This window comes from Typopeltis vanoorti, chromosome 22 (genome assembly GCF_054136105.1).
Source record: "Typopeltis vanoorti isolate ZY-2024b chromosome 22, IOZ_Tvanoo_1.0, whole genome shotgun sequence".
NCBI lineage: Eukaryota > Metazoa > Arthropoda > Arachnida > Uropygi > Thelyphonidae > Typopeltis > Typopeltis vanoorti.
Genome location: NC_143570.1, coordinates 54807256 through 54827138, shown reverse-complemented (window position 1 = coordinate 54827138; position 19883 = coordinate 54807256). Strand labels below are relative to the sequence as shown.

Genomic DNA, 19883 nt, shown 5'->3' with positions numbered 1-19883 from the left:
GCCTATCCTCATTTGTGCAGTATCCAGATAGATACATAAGAGGGTGCACCACAAGAAGCTGAGCATTGGAGATTGGATCAGAAGCCCTGGTCAGTTCTTTGCATTCCTTAAAATGGCTACCTGGAGACCTCCTCCCAATTATAAAGCTTTGACCTCCTAAGCACCTCCAGACAGAAATGTAAGATCTGCTAATATTAAAATAAACAGATAACAGTTTAACAAAAACTAACTAACATTTGGTTTATAGGGGGTGCTTAAGGTTCAAAGCTGTATAACTGAGAGCAGACCTCCACATAGCCTTTAAAGGAATGCGGAGAACCGACAATGGCTTCTGACCTAATGTCCAATACTCACCTTCTCGTGGTGCACCCTGTTGGGTATCTACTTTGATACTGAACGAACGAGGATGGGCTGGCAATTTGGGATTTAGCCGACCAAATTGTATTCTTATTGGTTAAACCAAAATAAAAAATGATGGTACAACATGACAAAATTTCATGCCGGCTGGGGCGTCGCCCGGTTAAACAAGGCCCCCGTTGTTTTCGCCAGGGAACCAGGGCGAACAGCGAAAAGTCAGCTACTGGAACAAATCTGAAAACAAACCCCAACTCAACATCACCAGAGTTAAAGATCGGTACTATCAACGTAAGAAGCCTGAATGGCAAAGAAATGGAGCTAGCTGAGGAATTAGATAAGTACCAGATCGACATAATAGGGGTGACTGAAACAAAAAAGACCAAAACTGGTGAGATCTTTCTGAGCAATAAATACAAAATGTTATATTCAGGCAATGACAATCAAGGAAAAGAAGGAGTAGCCATAGTATTCAACACAAAATACGAGGCTAATCTTCTTGAATGGCAGCCAGTCTCAAGTAGAGTAATGTGGGCAAATATGAGAATGGGGAACTGGACAATGAGACTTATTTGAGCCTATGGTCACACAGAAGGTTCTACTAAGGTAGAAGTGGAGGAATTTTTTGACGCTTTAGAAAAAGCAACTGACACAATGAAAAAGGAAAAGTTGGTCCTTGTTGGGGATCTAAATAGCAGAGTAGGAAATGATTGCGAGACATATAAAAATATTTTGGGAAAATTTGGAGAAAAGAGCAAAGCTAATAATAATGGCAAATATCTGTTGGATTTCTGCTCAGGACATGGACTGGTTATTACTAACACCATGTTCCAACATAAAAATGTGCACAAATTCACATGGAGAGAAGAGGCTAGGAATAAGAAAAGTCTCATTGACTATGTTACTGTTGATAGTGATGTTTTCTCCCTGGTGCAGGACACCAGAGTGTACAGAGGATTTGAAATTGGAAGTGATCACTATTAATCTTGAGCAGGATAAAATTGAATTTCATATTGAAAAGAATAACATGTAAGAAAGTTTTAAAGTGAATAAAAGTTGAGCAGCTCTCATATGTGAACTGTAGACTAAAATACAGAAAGATTATTGAAAAGAAAATGAAAGAGTTTGAGAACAGGAATCAAACCTTGGAGATTCAGTGGCAAACTCTGGAGAAAACATTGATTGATTCTGCCAGAGAGGCATGTGGTGAGGTTGTGTGCAAGGATAAAAAAATCAGAACTCTCTGGTGGACACAGGAAGTTAAAGAGGCAGTGAAGGAAAAGAAGAAAGCATATCAAAAGTTCCTGGCAAATAAGTCAGCTTTTACTCTTACAGAATACAGATACAAATGTAAGAAAGATAAACAGTGTGTAAAACTAGCTAAACAAAAGTCATGGGAGGACTTTGGCAAGAATATAGAAAATAAATATCAAGAAGGTGGCAAAATATTCTGGAGGTTGATGAAGAAGCTTAGGAATGGAGGAAAGAGTGCTGTAAAAGGAGTTAGAGATGATAAAGGTGACATGAAAACAGGAGAAAAAGATATCCTTGAAGTATGGAGTAATTACTTTGAAAAACTGGTAAATGAAACAAGCAGTGACGACAGCACAGTGATAAAAAACACTGACCAGGTATGCAGTCAGGAATACATATCCATACTTGAAGTAGAAAAAGCCATCAAAGGCTTGAAAAGTGGAAAGGCAAGCAGTTGTAGATGATATTCGACCAGAAATGCTGAAGTATGGTGGTATAAAAGTCTTACAGTGGCTGCACTGCATAGTTCAGAAAGCCTGGACAGAGGGACGAATTCCCGATAATTGGAGTAGAGCTCTCATAGTACCCATATATAAAAAGGGAAATAAAACTGAATGTGAGAATTACAGAGGTATTTCCCTACTGAGTGTTCCTGGCAAGATCTATGCAAGTATACTTGAGAAACGGTTGAGAAGAATTGTGGAAGAAAAGCTTTGTAAAAAATAAGCTGGATTCAGGCCAAATAGAGGCTGTCAGGATCAGATCTTCACTTTACGAGAAATAGTCGAGAAAGCATGGGAATATAACAAAGATCTGTATTTAAGTTTTGTCAGTTTGGAAAAGGCATATGACAAGGTGCCAAGAGAGAAGCTATTCAATACGCTACAATTATATGGTGTCAATGGGGCATTATATCAAGCAATACTTAGTCTTTATTTGAGTTGTAAGTCAGTAGTTAGAATTGAAGGAAGTACAGGAAGATGGTTTCATGTTAAATCTGGTGTGAGACAAGGATGTACATTATCTATATGGATCACATTATGAAGGAAAGTGGTATTAAACCTGATATCAAAATTGGAGATGTTAATGTCAGCTCTTTGCTTTATGCGGACGATGCTATACTTCTAAATAAATCCACTACAATTCTGCAAGATTCTCTGACTAAATTGAATAGCTGTTGTAATAGATATGGTATGAAGGTCAGCAATAAAAAGACAAAGACAATGAAAATAGGCAGAATCATTGAAAATGTCAACTGTGTTGTGAATGGAGAACCTGTGGAACAAGTAAAACATTTCAATTACTTAGGCACGAATTTTACTGAAGACGGTAAATTAAATATAGAAAGAGACAACAGAATCAGCAAAGCTGGTATGGTGGGAAGTCAATTGAATAAATTCATATGGAATAAGAGAGAAATTAGTTGGAACACTAAATTAGCTGTATACAAGACAGTGTTCAAACCAGTTTTAATTTATGGATCTGAGAGCTGGGTCAGAAGTAAAACACTTGACCAAAGACTAGAGACCACATATATGAGAGTTCTGAGAAAGATTATAGGCGTGAACAGATGTCATCAATGGCAATATCATATTAAAAATGAGGATATTAGGAAAGAACTTGACATTGTCAGCATCCAGGAATGCGTTAGCAGAGCTAATCTCAGGTGGTATGGTCACTTAAATACAATGGGAGAGGAAAGATTAGCCAAACAAGTGTTCTCTGCCAGGTTAGCAGGAAAACGACCCAGAGGAAGACCAAGATATAGGTGGATTGATATGGTACAAAGTGCCTTAGACGATAGAAATATAAGATCTGATAATGTTGGAGTCTTGACAAGTAACAGACTGATTTGGAGGAAAATTGTGGATAGAAAGTTAGTAATGATGTAAATTTTTCATGTAGTACTGTCATATCCTGTACACCCCTTGTGGGTACATGGCAGGAATTTGATGATGATGTCATATTAGTTATTTAATTAAACCTGCTAGTTTTGCCACATATGCTGTTGGCTACATCTGGATTAGGAAGAACAAACAAATATATAATAAGCAGTAAATATGAATCATTACACAACTCAAAACTGAATGAGTAGGAACTGTTACACAAAACTGCAAGTAAAAACAGAAACACGTGAAGCGTGGAAGCTGGCACAGGTCAGTCATTGTTCAGCAGGTGTGCACGATAGTTTGCAGAAAAATCAAAGTCCGATGTGTTGAAAGATCTAATAAGTGACTTCCATATGTTATAAGTGGATCACCATCATAGCCTTTCTGATGGTGTGGGTGCTGAAGTAGTCTTCTATGTAAGGCATGGAGTTCTTGTCCTATTCAATACTGTGGTGATTGTGGAGAAGGAGAAATGGAATGTCAGGCCTGAGCTGTCTTCTCTGTTTTAATGACATCTCCAATATGCTCCTTTTGCCTTATTTCTAAACTTTTAGATATCAATAACAGAGAAGACAACTTCAGCACCCGCATCATTAAAGAGGCTACAATGGTAATCCACTCACAAGGTACTCTCAACAGAAACCAAAGAATGATTTTGTGACATTTATTAGATCTTTCTTAGTCACTTATTAGATCTTTCAACACATCAGACTTTAAATTTTCTGCAACTATTGTGCACACCTGCTGAACAATGTCTGATCCATGCCAGCTTTCACACTCCACATGTTTGTTTTTAATTATATTTTTATAATTAAAAATATGTGTAACTAAATGTGTAATGGTTCCTACACATTCAGTTTTTAGTTATGTAATGATTATTTACTGCTTATGGTATATTTGTTTGTTCTTACTAACTCAAACTAATAGGTTTAATTAAATAACTATTATGACCTATAAACCCAGTGAGTTATTTTTTGTTACATTCATTTTTGGTTGAAAAAATCAACACACTCACTCATCATAACACAGTTTAATTTAGAATAAAATTGCTTATTGGACATTAGTACTACATGAAAAAGTTACATCATTACTATCATAATATCCTGCATACCCCCTGCAAGTACTTGTTAAGAATTTAATGATGATTTAAAAAAGAAATCTTCTGCTCTCCCACACTTTGTTTAATTCAATATATTCTTGCGAACAATGCTTTTCAGTTAATTAGAATGACACAGGTTCAGAGAGAGAGAGAGAGAGAGAGAGAGTTGAGGGAGGGGAGAAGTATTTTAAATTCCTATAAGCATAATTCTTTATACAAGCTGTCAAATCTACAAAATGCAGATTTCACACCACTACTTCAAAAATAATAACAAAAAAATTCAATTTTGGTCTCTAAATAACTGCATAGTATTTGATTAATAAACCTGTTGAAAAAGCCAACAGTAGCAAGTGAACTCATACACAATCACAAAAATAAAGAACAAAATTCCAGATTGCATTTGAAACAACTTAACACATTTATCAGAAAAAACTGCAGAATCAAATTAGCAACATGAATCCTTCCCACTGTAGTTCATATGAAAGTACGTTCATTTTATTCAAAATTTGAGTACAACAGCAATCACCAGATTAAGCTTTTTATCTGCCGAATAATAAGCAGTCAGTCAGACTTCTATTTTCCTTTGTTTCTAAAAAGATTCCCCTTTTGTTACATGGAAGTGGAGGGTGTAAGGTTTTTCTTCTTGCAACACAGGCAAATCAGCAAGTTTAACAGATAACAAACATAATATAGCTACCTGCAGTTAATAACAAGTCAGTGATGTTAAAGGATTTAATAAAACAATTTCCACATGTCACTTAATAAAATCCTTGGTTTTTATTCAGGGCGATGCATTATTTAGAAGAAATATCTTATCTGACGGAATCAGTTACCTTCATCCATTCACAAATTCCTGACATATACCCTCAAGGGGTATGTATACAGGATATGATATTACTACATGAAAAATTTACATCATTACTAACTTTCTATCTACAATTTTCCTCCAAATCAGTCTGTTATCTGTGAAGACTCCAAGTCTCAACTTTTAATGACTGATTAAATTCCTTTCTTATTACTGCAAAACTATTGCATATTAAATCCATGAATTTCTAATATAACAAAGAATTATGCCCACATCCTCTTTCTCCTCAAGAGAAAGAGTTTCTGTTAATTATATCAAAAGAAATTTGGAAAAACTGTCTACACTTCTGCATATTATAAACTTGAGTGTCTCTTTCCATCTGGTTCACACATTAGCATCATTCTTATGCTCTCTAAAACATTAACTCCAAAATTCTAAGAAAAACTTATTAGGTTACTTGGACTTTGGATTTTCAATGAGTCATAATATATATTTGCCAGACATAAGTGCTCCAAAAGTTTTTTTATTGTTATTATAAAGACTATAAGAAGAGAGCTGTTGAAATTGTGATTTATCTATTTAATTTAAATAAGAATGACAGCATCAAAGTTTTTCAGTTTCTCAGAGATGGATTTTTCAAGATGGATTTTGTTTTTGAATTTCCATTCTTTTCTCTTAACCTCTCTACTGGCCAAGGTGGATGAAATAGTGAGACCAACTTGCAGTTCTTATGCATGTTATTCAATAGGTGTTACAGAATCGTATCCAGATTTATCTGGATACATATATACTTCCTGGCCGGTTGGGGAGTTAATCTTGCAGCCAAACTGAAAACAATTGACAATAAGCATGACCAGAAGTTCTGGTTTTATTAATTTATTAAAAAGATTTTAAGTTTTTATTTTAGTTATTCGAATTCCATGACACCCAATGCAGTAATGACTAGTATATGTTGTGGAATTAATGATGCTACTGAGATATTTTTATAAACATTGACAATTTTCCATTATTCATATAAATCTGAAAGCAAAGAATACCTCTTGAGTGTGAGGGCAGAATGGAGTATGCATTGGAATGTGACAAACACCTGGAGGTGATGTTGGAGCACCATCATAAAATGTACTGGATCGTTTTGTTGTCCTAAAAACAATACACTAAAATTATTATTTATTTTTTTTTTTTATAAAAAATTTTTACAACATTAAATTCAACCTTAAAGAAACACTGCATAATTTTAAATTAGATGAGATTTTATCTTTCTACCAGTCATAACTTATTCCTAGCAACAGCAGGCAAAAATTAGGGCTGGCTGAATGATAAAAAATGTTTTATCTTTTGAGTTTTATTTCTCACCTTATAAACAGATTGCATGCAGAACTGCACCTATTCAAGGAATCAGATAACTAGTTTATAAAATAAGATGCAGCTAAGATTAATTGATGCCTTACATTCTGCTTTAATATTGGTATGGTATGCAAGTTGACATACTCATTATTATTATGGGCTACTCCAAGGACTCCTTAGATTCATCGAGGGAGGCCTAAACATCATATCATGCACTGTCCAACATTTGCATAGAGTATCTATCATCCTTTGCTTTGAACTCATTCACAGTCATGGCACCCACAACAGACTCTGACAACCTATTCCACTCATTCACCACTCTCCAAGCAAAAAACCTACTTCTAACACCCTTACTAACTAGACTCTAACTGAATTTCCAGGGTTGCCCTAGTTTTCCCACCACTAGACCTGTTCTGAAAAATTTCCTCTGAATTAATCTTGTAAAAACCCTTCAGTAATTTATATGTCGCAATCATATCACCCCCCACCTTTTTCTGCCTACCAACCAGTTTCTATAACCCACAAATCTTCAACATGTTCTCGTAAGGTTCATCCATAGATCTGCTACCATCTTGGTCACTCGCCTCTGGATCCTATCTGCCTCATCGCCAAGAAACCTTGGTGCCCTGATCTGCAAATGATAGTCAAGATGAGATCTTATCAAGGCTCGATAAAGAGGAATAATAAGCTGCTTGTCAATGAGTAGTCACCAAGTAGTTACAGTAACCAAGTAAGCTGATGAGCTGCTTTAGCCACTTTTGCCATGTGCTCCCTAAACTTTAACTCCCTATACATTCCCAAATCTGTGGCTTTGTCAATTTCCTGGAGTACAGTTCCATCAATGTGGTATACAGCTGGTAATCTTTTCACTCCAAAATGCATAACCTTACACTTAGCCACATTAAACTGACATCCAGCAATAGCCATTATTGCTTTATCCAACTTTGCATCATCGTTAAACAACTGATAGGTCTTCTCAGATCTTTTCCTATATTGTTAATTACAAATGAAAAAGTAACAGTCCAAGAACAGAACCCAGCAGCACACCACTAGTCACAGGTCTACTATTAGACTCTACTCTTGAATAAACTACTTTTTGATATCTCTACATCAACCACCCTCTCGTCCACCTTACTAACCCCATATCCATCCCCATGCAGTTTACTGATTAGAATTCCATGTGGTATGTTGTCAAAAGCTTTTGCAAAGTCCAGCAGTATCACTGTATTATAAAACAGTGAGCAAGTTATTGAGGCATGACCTACCCTTTACAAAACCATATTGCCCACCATGCAATATCCCATTTTCATCTATCCATTCCTGTATTTTGCTCTTGACCAACTTTGACAACAACTCCTGATATGCTGATCAGTCAGTAATTTGCTACATCAGTCTTGGAACCTCCTTTATGCAATGGAACTATTTTCCCCTCTTTCCATCCCCTTGGGACTAACCCAAAGCCGAGAATTAGATTAAACAATATGGTCAAGGGCACTGACAATTCCCTCACCACTTCAAGTAAAACTTGTGCGGGTATACCATCCAACCCCACAACTGTATTCACATTAAGGTTCTATAATATGCTATGCACCTCCATTTCATTTACCTCAGTTCCTATATAAGCCTTTGCCTCTTGCATTACTGCAATAGCTCCACATAGATGATACACTCTCTCTCTTGCAAAGTGTTCGCTTAGTAATTCTATTATTTCAACTGATTCAGTTATCTCACTACCATCAGAATTTGTTAAAATCATTCTGCCATAGACCTTCTTTCTTTTACTTACAGCATATCAAAAGAAATGTTTAGGATTATCTTTAGCCTGCATTGCTAATTTTCTTTCATACTCTGCTTTTGCCTTTCTTACCACATTGGTTACCCTTCTGGCATGTGCTTTGTACTGATCATGTGCCTGCTGGTCACCTTTCTCCTTAAATTCCCACCACAATTGTTTCTTTATTTGCAGCTCCCATTTAATGATATTCGTCCATTTAACTCCCACTTGATTTACCCTCCTGACTCTAGGTATGCAGTCTGCCATTGCTTACCTCAAACACTCCTTGACCACTTCCCATGCAGTTTCACATGCCATGGCACTGATCCAAGCAATCTCCTGAGCTTGTCATACTTATCAGCCTTGTAATTTCACATATATCGCCCCCCCCCCCGTAACTGAAATTCCACACATTTAGCCACCTCCCAGATCAAGACCGGGCCCGGTCCAAGAGTATCTGATGGCCCTAGGCAAAGAAAATTTAGGCGCCCCTATACACTGCCTTTCTCTATATATTTTGTCATACTCACACAAACATATGTACACCTACACAGGTATTACTTACAGAAATATGCTCTATGGAGAACACTGGGTATTTTGGCCACAAACGCTTCAGCCGCTGTAAGAATGTTAAATACACAAGTACTAAAACTATTAGCCATCGGACTTGACTGTCATCTACGAAAAAGCTTGACCGAACTAATCTGAAACCAGTAGAAGAATGCCAGAGTGGAGATGACAAGTAAAGAGAACGAAGAAGACCAATCAGAGGTCTTATTTCACGAATAGTACCAATCAGAATCCCTGCCACTGCAATTCTATAAAATTCCCATGGCATTCTTATACTTATTTAGAATAAACAGAACTGAATTAACAAGATGATTCTGTGAGAAAATGAATGACGTAATCCCCAACTTCTCAGACCTCAGAGCTTGCAAAAACAGGACCTCATCTAAAAATCAACAGAATTAAGTCTATAGGGAATGAAGATAAGAAGTGAGAACAGTCAGTCGCGACTGATTGTCTGATTATTAGACTGATTGTACCGGACTTCCCAGCTCATCTTGGGACAAATGCCAGAAGGAGGAAAAATCTCTGCACTTGAGATTAAGTATACAAAGAGCAGGGGAGTGGAAGAAATAGAGAATGACAAAAATAATGTAGGATCATCAGCAAGCATTTCAGTTTTTTATTATTAATCAAAGTTTTATTAATTTTTTTCAAAGGTTGTAATTTTCCCCCGAACTATGTAGCAAAATCTGGTGCCCCGAAGTCTTAGCGCCCCTAGGTGATTGCCTAAGTTCGCCTAATGATAAAACCGGCCCTGGTCAAGACCATATGATCACTCTCAACGTGGTCATATTTGGTATAGACAATCCTCAGATCGAGCACTCTTTAACCCCCAGTATATTCCATCACGTGCTGTCTCAGGTAATTATTCCTTAGTAACCACATAAATTCCATTTCCTTCCATGCAGTAACTCTCCTCCTTCCACTCTATATTTCCATAGTTGAAATTCCCACCTTCATACTAATTACCTGTCCTCCATTCATTGAGTCAATTTTCTGATACATACTATACCCCCCCTTCATCTTTTCCATCCCCTGGTCTATAACAGCATCCAACTGTATATTTTGTTCTGCTGACCTACACCAGACAGCCTCAAATGTGCTATTTTCACTGGCCTGCAGTTGAACTTCTCTCTTTGGTTGCAGTTCATTGGCTATCATTAATAACACTCCCCCACCCCCCATTCTTTTCTCTATATCATCTCCTGAAAACACTATACCTTCACATTCTATCTCACTGACTATATCGTCTTCTGTCAGCCATGTCTCATTGATGCAATAACCTTTGGCCAGGAAGACCTAACAAATACCAAAAATTCCCCCTGCTTGTTCCAAATGCTCCTGGCACTGGTGTATATAAAGTGTAAAAGCCCCTTAGGCCCACCACTATCCTGACACTTTATACTAACTATCCCATTCTGTTTGTTACCTATGGTAACAATTTAAGCATATTATACACTTTCTTTTACATACATTCTTTCTTTCAACAGCCTCACTGATGTCTGCATATCCACTCCACAGCTTCACCCTTCCCAAAAGCTCTAGTTTCCCTGATTTTGTACATCTACTTTCACTTCATTCAACAACACTGTTTCCAGACTCTGAACACCAAATCCATTCTTCTTGTATAAGTCCTTTCACCCATCAAACTCACTCCACACCACTCCTACTGCATAACCTATGCATCGAGTCATTCTCTACAATGGCCCTCCTTCTCGGCTCTACTCTGTCATACCACAGAAACAAACTCACTATCTTAACTCTCTCTCTCTTTTCTTTTGCTACTCTCAGTAATTCTTTCATTTCCTCTCTCATGCCATACTTTTCTCCTTTCAAATCATTTGTTCCAGCCAAAACTATCATCTCTTTCATTTTATCTTTTCTCTTTCATCTTTTCACTTAGAAAATTAAACATGGAAAAAACTAACTTATGTGAAATAAATTTATTAGCTGTAAAATTTATGCCTATGCATCATAGGCATCATCCTGAATACACTGATAATGACAATATAAAAGTACAATTCAGAATCATTTTCAAAAAATTATAGTGTTAATAGGACAACGGTCAGTAAAATTCCCAATTATTTAAAAAAAATGACAATAATATAATAATCAGAAATTTGCATTAAAATGATGTCATAATTTCTGGACTATGTAAAAAATAAAAATGCTTAGCCCATCCATTGTAGAAATATACTATAGATTTGAAATCTAATCCTAATTATATAGACATAACATGATTAATAAGGTTATACCTATGATTAAAACTCATGTTGATATTTTAATGGAATGAAAACAAAGGAATCAATTAAACAACAGTTTAATTGATTTCCACTTTATAATGAAGGTTTATTTTCTTGATCCTGAGAATTAGTAATAATATTTTTGGTTTACAGATCAAGTGTTCATCAATTTTATTAACTTAACCAATTAGTTTCACCAAAAATATTATTACTGATTTCCACTTTATTTTGTGTTGATTGTGTGCACATTACAATTTATGTTGTATCCCTGAAGATGATAGATTAATTAATCCCTTTGTTTGTTTTCATTACATTAACAACATTTTACAACTTCTAACTTTTAAAATGTAACAATAATAATAAATTAAAGAAACGAGAGATTCAAAGACATCTCAGCAAAAGTAAGACCACTAAGAGGCTGGAAAGATCGGTATAGGCAATCCTCAGATACTGGTCCCATTCAAAATACAAATTTTGAGGGTCACAACAGCTACAAATGGGCAAATTATGTGCAATTTTACTATTATTATTATGACAAACACCATGAAAAGTGTGCATACCTGCAAAAAAAAATCCTTATGTAATGGAATTTTGCAATCAAATTTGCACCTCAAAATATATTCTTCTTCTCTACAGCCCAAATTAAGTGGAGTAGAGCACCCTCCCACGATGAGTCCTTGGACTCAATGGAATTATCATGTAATAATAATAACTTGTTGCCTCCAGCCCTGTCTATCCAGGACCTTACAAAATGATGTTGCTGTCTTGGATTTATACTTTTAAAGAATTTGACTATTTGTATTCTTTTTAAGAATATTGTCGTTTCCCTACAAAAAACATATCCTACCCACTGCAACTTTTTGAACTCGATTATGATTATATCATATATGTATATTGAAGATTCTTTAGAGAACTGATATATCTCATAGTTGTAGCTGATACTTTATAACCATTATCATTCACTGGGTCAAATACTTTGCTAAGCATTTTCCTTTCAAAAGCTGAAATCACATTCTCTGCCCTCACTGTAAATATCCAGGTTTCAAATCTCATTTATATATTTGCACTGAGGTGCAAATATAAATGAATATCTTTTGAGCTGAATACACGTGAGAGAGAATAAAAAGCCTGATTATCCATCTTTATCCAATTCTGCACTTCTCTCATCTCATTTGGTTAATTTGTGATCATTCTCCTAACTATTTGAATTGTTCCATTTTATTATTTCAAGATTCCCAAACTGATTATGGGTATTAATCATTATTTTAGTATTTTGTTGATTAATTTCTAGCTCTATCTAATATGCTATATCAGACATTTTTCATGCTGGTTTTGACATGTTATCTGCATATGCTACAATCTGCACTGAATTGTTTATTAGTCTTTAGTATCTACTAACAACAATCGGATAACATATTCTAAAGCTAAATTAAAAAGTACTTGAGCAAGACTATCTTCTTGTTTTAATTCTTGAGCTATAGGAAAGTGATATGTTAAATTATTTAATATTTTAATCTGCGCTTCTGAATATTCCATTGTTAATCTTGTAAATCTTATCAGCTTATCTGGTAAATGAAAGATGTCAAGAACTTATATTCTTGGTTTAATCATTTATCCAAATGTAAACAAACAAAGTTTGCACATGAAGTAACTTCACGACTTTGTTTGCTTACACCTGCATAAAGGATTAAACCAAGAATATAATTTCTTGGCATCTTTAATTTATAATATAACCAAGTGAAAAAACTTTCAACAGTATTCCTCAAAAATATATTAGAATCATGAAAATTAATTTCAGTACAAAAGGTTCATAAAAAACCATGATAACAAATATGCAAATTCAAAACATTTCAATTGTTTTGCTCCTTGCTACAATTAAAAAATTCTCGATATTGTAATTTTAAATTATAAAGGCAACCTATTTCACAACCTTTACTATTAAGAAAAAAAATCTTACCTATCAATAAACTGATCAGGAAATATTATATCGCCTGGATAGATCTTCTCCTTTAGAGATCCACACGCATTGGTAGCTATAATATGAGTACATCCTGCTTCCTTCAATGCCCAGACATTAGCTCGATAATTGACATTTGATGGCATGATTGTATGTTTACGGTCATGTCTATAGTAATAATACATTATGAAATCATTTTACAAAAAAAAAAAAATGATAAGGTACAATTTAGGTTCACTAATATTCAAGTTAAATTATTATTAGAGACAACATATAATTTCAGTCATATGTCGTCTATGTTTGCATTTATTATCTTTGCAAAAAGTGTTTTAATTCTGAAGTTAGAGTAATAACTCTAACTTCAGAATTAAAACACTTTTTGCAGCCAGTGTGCACCAAATTAAAAAATTAAGTATTTCAATATTTTGTAGTTTAACAAAGACAGAAATAAACATTTCAAATAGATGGTGTTGAAAGAGGAAGGAATGCAGAAACCCAATGAACTATAGCCAGCCAACAACTTATGCACTTTTGTGTGTGTGTGTGTGTGTGTGTACTCTATCCCAAAGAGGTTTTAAAACTTGCAGTACATTTAAATTATGTAAGATAAATTAAACACTGCACTATTTTATCAAAGTTATTTTCACACAGAACATTTAATTTATGCATTTACATAAATGTGTGTGTGTGTGTGTACTCTATCCCAAAGAGGTTTTAAAACTTGCAGTACATTTAAATTATGTAAGATAAATTAAACACTACACTATTTTATCAAAGTTATTTTCACACAGAACATTTAATTTATGCATTTACATAAATACATCATAATCAAATTCCTACCATAGAGACACTCAAGGGGTGTACAGGATATGATAGTACTACTTGAAAAATTTACATCATTACTAACTTCCTGTCTACAATTTTCCTCCAAATCAGTCTGTTACTTGTCAAGACTCCAACTTTATCAGATCTTATATTTCTATCGTCTAAGGCACTTTGTACCATATCAATCCACCTATATCTTGGTCGTCCTCTGAGTCGTTTTCCTGCAATGTTGGCAGAGAACACCTGTTTTGCTAATCTTTCCCTGCCTATTCTGTTTAAGTGACCATACCACCTGAGAATAGTTTTGCTAATGCATTCCTGGATGCTGACAATGTCAAGTTCTTTCCTAATATCCTCGTTTTTAATATGATAAAGCCATTGATGCCATCTGTTCGTGCCCCTAATCTTTCTCAGGACTCTCATATCTGCAGTCTCTAGTCTTTGGTCAAATGTTTTACTTCTGACCCAGCTCTCAGATCCATAAATTAAAACTGGTTTGAACACTGTCTTGTATACAGCTAATTTAGAGTTCCAACTAATTTCTCACTTATTCCATATGAATTTATTCAATTGACTTCCTACCATACCAGCTTTATTGATTCTGTTGTCTATTTCTATATTTAATTTACTATCTTCACTAAAAATTATGCCTAAGTGGCTGAAATGTTTTACTTGTTCCATAGGTTCTCCATTCACAATGTAGTTGACATTTTCAATGTTTCTGCCTAATTTCATTATGTTTGTCTTGTTGTTGCTTACCTTCATACCATATCTATTACAACAGTTATTTTATTCAATTTAGTCAGGGAATCTTGCAGAGTTGTAACGGATTGATTTTTAAGTATTAACACTAACATCTCCAATTTTGATACCAGTTTTAATACTTTCCTTCATAATGTGATCCATATAGATAATGAATAATAGAGGGGATAATGTACATCCTTGTCTGACACCAGATTAAACATTAAACCATCTTCTTATACTTCCTTCAATCAATTCTAACTGCTGACTTACAACTCAAATAAAGATTAGGTATTGCTTGATATAATGCTCCATTAACACCATATAACTATAGCGTATTGAATAACTGCCCTTGTGGCACCTTGTCAAATGCCTTTTCCAGATCTACAAAACTTAAATACAGATCTTTGTTAAATTCCCATGATTTCTCAACTATTTGTTGTAAAGCGAAGATCTGATCCTGACAGCCTCTATTTTGCCTGAATCCAGCTTGTTCTTCACCAAGCTTCTCTTCCAAAATCCATCTCAACTGTTTCTCAAGTATACTTGCATAAACCTTACCAGAATACTCAGTAGGAAAATACCTTTGTAATTCTCACATTCAGTTTTATTTCCTTTTTTATATGTGGGTACTATGAGAGTTCTACTCCAATCATCGGAAATTCGTTCCTCTGTTCAGGCCTTCTGAACTATGCAGTGCAGCCACTGAAAGACTTTTATACTTCCATACTTCAGCATTTCTGGTCTAATATCATATATTCCTGCTGCCTTTCCACATTTCAAGCCTTTGATGGCTTTTTCTACTTCAAGTATAGATATTATTATTATTATTATTATTTCGGGCGACTCCAGGGAGTCCTTAGACTCATCGAGGGAGGCCCTAAACATCATGTCCGCACAACTATACGACATTCTCACAGTATCTAACATACCTTGCCTTGAACTCAATCACCGTCATAGCACCCACAACAGACTCTGGCAGCTTATTCCACTCAATTACCACCCTAAAAGTAAAGAACCCAGCTATAACACCCCTGCTAACCACACTCTTGCCCAGCTTCCATAGGTGTCCCCCTAGTTCTCCCACCACCAGTCCTGATCTCAAAAATATCCTCTGAATTAATCCTAGAGAATCACTTTAGTAATTTGAATGTCTCAATCATATCTCCCCTTTTCCGCTTATCAACTAATTTCTGCAATCCACAAATCTTCAACCCGTTCTCATATGGTTCATTCCATAGACCTGCTATCATCTTAGTCACTCGCCTCTGGATCTTCTCCACCTTCTCCCCATCAAGAAGGAACCGAGGTGACCAAATCTGGGCACAGTAGTCGAGATGAGGTCTTATGAAGGCTCGGTACAGAGGTACAATAACTTGCTTGCCTCTGCTTGTCAAGGTATTTTTCAACAACCAAGTGAGTTGATGAGCTGATTTAGCTACTTTTGCAATGTACCCCCTAAACTTCATCTCCCTATCCACCAACACTCCCAAGTCTCTGGAGTACAGTTCCACCAATGTGGTATACCGCTGCTAATCTTTTCACCACAAAATGCATAACCTTACATTTTGTCACATTAAATTCACATCCATTCTCCTTAGCCCAGAACTCCAATCTATCCAAGTCATCCTGCAAGATTTTGACATCTTCTGAATTCACTATCACCCTACCCAACTTTGCATCATCAGCGAACAAACGAACTGTTCCACTTAGATCCTTCCCTATATCGTTAATTAACAGATTAAACAGCAGTGGTCAAACAGAACCCCGCGGCACACCACTAGTCACAGGCCGTCTTTTGGACTCTACTCCTGAATAAACTACTCTTTGATATCTCTCCATCAACCACCCACCTATCTATCTCACCAATCCTATATCCATTCCCATATATTGTAGTTTACGGATTAGAATTCCATGTGGTATCCTGTCAAACACCTTTGCCAGGTCCAGCAGTATCACTATAAACCCATTACCCTTATCCAGTTCAGCCGTCACCTTGTATATGTATTCCTGAATGTATGCCTGTTGAGTGTTTTTTTTTTTTACCACAGTGTTATCACTGCTTGTTTCATTTACCAATTTTTCAAAGTAATTACTCCATACTTCAAGGATGTCTTTTTCTCCAGTTTTCACATCACCTTTATCATCTCTAATTCCTTTTATTGCATTCTTTCTTCCGTTTCTAAGTTTCTTCAACACTCTCCAGAATATTTTGGCACTTTCTTGATATTTATTTTCTATGTTCTTACCAAAATCTTCCCATGAGTTTTGTTTAGCTAGTTTTACACAGTCTTTAGCTTTCTAACAAATGTCTTTATATTCTCTAAGAGCACAAGCTAACTTATTTGCCAGGAACTTTTGATATGCTTTCTTCTTTTCCTTCACTGCCTCATTAACTTCCTGTGTCCACCATGGAGTTCTGATTTTTCTATCCATGCAGACAACCTCACCACATGCTTCTCTGACTGAATCAATCAATCTTTTCTTCAGTATCTGCCACTGAATCTCCAAGGTTTGGTTCCTGTTCGCAAACTCCCATTTTTTCTTAAATAATGGGAGTGTATTTTAGTGTACAGCTCACATCTGAGAGCTGCTCAACTCTTACTCGCTTTAAAACTTTCTTAAATGTTCTGCTTTTCAAAATGAAATTCAATTTTATCCTGCCCAAGACTAGATAGTGATCACTTCCAATTTCAAATCCTCTGTGCACTCTGGTGTACAGAGGATTTGAAATTTACACCAGTGGGAAAACATCACTATCGACAATAACATAGTCAATGAGACTTATCTTATTCCTTGCCTCTTCTCTCCATGTAAATTTGTGCACATTTTTATGTTGGAACATGGTGTTAGTAATAACCAGTCCATGTCTTGAGCAGAAATTCAACAGATATTTGCCATTATTATTAGCTTTGCTCTTTTCTCCAAATTTTCCCAAAATATTTTTGTATGTCTGGCAATCATTTCGTACTCTGCTATTTAGATCCCCAACAAGGACCAACTTTTTCATTGTATCAGTTGCTTTCTCTAAAGCCTCAAAAAATTTCTCCACTTCTACCTTAGTAGAACCTTCTGTGGCACTAAAGGCAAATAAGTCTCATTGTCCAGTTCCCCATTCTGATATCTGCCCACATCACTCTACTTGAGATTGCTTGCCATTCAAGAAGATTATCCTCATGTTTCGTGTTGAATACTATGGCTACTCCTTCTTTTCCTCGATTTTCATTGCCTGAACAATATTTTGTATTTACTTACTTAAATACTGTTACAACTTTTAGCACATACAAAGTTTGTGCTAATCATGTGTAAAACAAACAAATCACATGTAAAATGTGAATATTCCAGCACTGGACATTAAAAATGCCCCCCTTTTGCTTTAAGCATGCCCAAAGTCTGCGAGTCCAATGGCAGCATGCACAACATCCATTGGACACACTGCCAATTATCACTCCAAATCCACCTTCAGACTGGCGATGCTGGGGTGTTATTTCTTGCAGAATACTCTTTCAAGCTCCGACCACAAAATCAATGGTGACACGCACAACATCCAATGGAAACACAGCCAATTATCACTTCAAATCTGCCTTCAGGCTGGTGATGCTGGGGTGTTATTTCTTGCAGGCTACTCTTTCTAGCTCTGACCAGTTGAGCAGTTGGGTGAATGTACCCAACTACATATATGTGATATGTAGTTGGGTACATTCACCTCAAAACACTATTGTGTAGTCCTCTCCTTGTGCGCAGATGGCTGAATTCTGTTGGAAGATCCACTGCTTACTGTAAAACAAGGTGTTATTCTGGGGGCCATACCACAGGTTCTAGCACAGTGTCTTTCTCACAGAAATGCAACTTGGATACCCCCTAATACATCATCCCCCCACCAAACCATCACTGATACAGGACCTCTCTTTATGTTCAGCACATACACGAGAGGTTGGTTATTCAACCTGTAGTGGGTTAGGATAGGAGAAACTTGTTTACATTTGGATTTAAAAATTTGTATATTGTATTCCTTGGGAAACACATCAGAGAGAGAGAGAAGACTGTTCCACAAAACACAGTAGCAGAGATGGAGGAGGAGAAGAAACCTGTTCTGTGAATTTCAAGGTGTACTGTGATGGGGATGTTGTGCATGTCGGAACACATGCAGCTGTTCTGATGGACTTAGCACTGAGTGGGAGAATTATTGATGCTATTTCAGATAAACATTTTCCATGGAATATTTATAGAATATACATAATAAAGAAACCAAATACCTGAGCAAAAGTGGGAGAGTCAGTTTGTAAGAGACGGGTTATTAATCAACCTAAATGCTCTCCTCTGTATTAAATCAAGCATTTTGAGGGAGTTATTAGAGGCCTTTACTCCAAATGTGAAAGTAATATTCAATAGCTTGGTGGATTTATGATTCGAATAAGGTTAACAGCTCTTTAGAGGTGAAGTAACGTCTTCAGTAAAAGAGAAATCAGTTTTTTTAGAAGCTGAGGATGCAATGGTTGTGATGTGTTTATGCCAGGAGAGGCTTGATGTCAGAGTGATTCCAAGAAGAGAAATTTCATCTTGTCTGGAGTGTTGTCAAAAATAATACTGAGAGAAAGTGTTTTTTTTTTTTTTTGCGAGAAATAAGATAGTACTGGGTTTTACTAGCATTGTAATTGACAAGGCTATCTGAACCCCATTGGAGGATGGCTTGGAGATTGGAATTGAGGGCAGTGGAGGTTGATGTCTGTACGATGAGGCGAGTTGCATAGAGCAATGTGCTGTTATCTGCAAAAAGTTTGTACTGGGTTGGAGGTCAACTGAAGTAGGTCATTGATATATAGAAGGAAGAGGGTTGGTGAGAGGACAGAAACTTGTGGAACCCTGATATTAGTTGAATGGAGAGAGAATAAAGAACCATCCACTATCACACATATGCACTTAGAAAGCTGGCAATCCAACTGCAGAAGTCCTGAGCCAGATCAAATGATGGGGGTTTGCTTAGTAAGCTTTAGTAAGTCAAGCTTAGGAGATATCAATTGCAACCAC

The 19883-nt window shown here is 36.0% G+C and overlaps 1 protein-coding gene across 1 annotated transcript in view; it reads right to left on the bottom strand.

Annotated features, from left to right (window-relative positions):
• LOC150094426 (S-methyl-5'-thioadenosine phosphorylase-like) overlaps positions 1–19883 on the bottom strand; it is a 97382-nt gene that overhangs the window by 49037 nt on the left and 28462 nt on the right. Inside the window, exons 4-5 of the mRNA XM_090412315.1 lie at positions 13290–13457; positions 6439–6541 (exon numbers count right to left, since the gene is read on the bottom strand). Coding sequence (XP_090268441.1) covers positions 6439–6541; positions 13290–13457 — 271 coding nt within the window. The remainder of the gene's footprint in view (positions 1–6438; positions 6542–13289; positions 13458–19883) is intronic.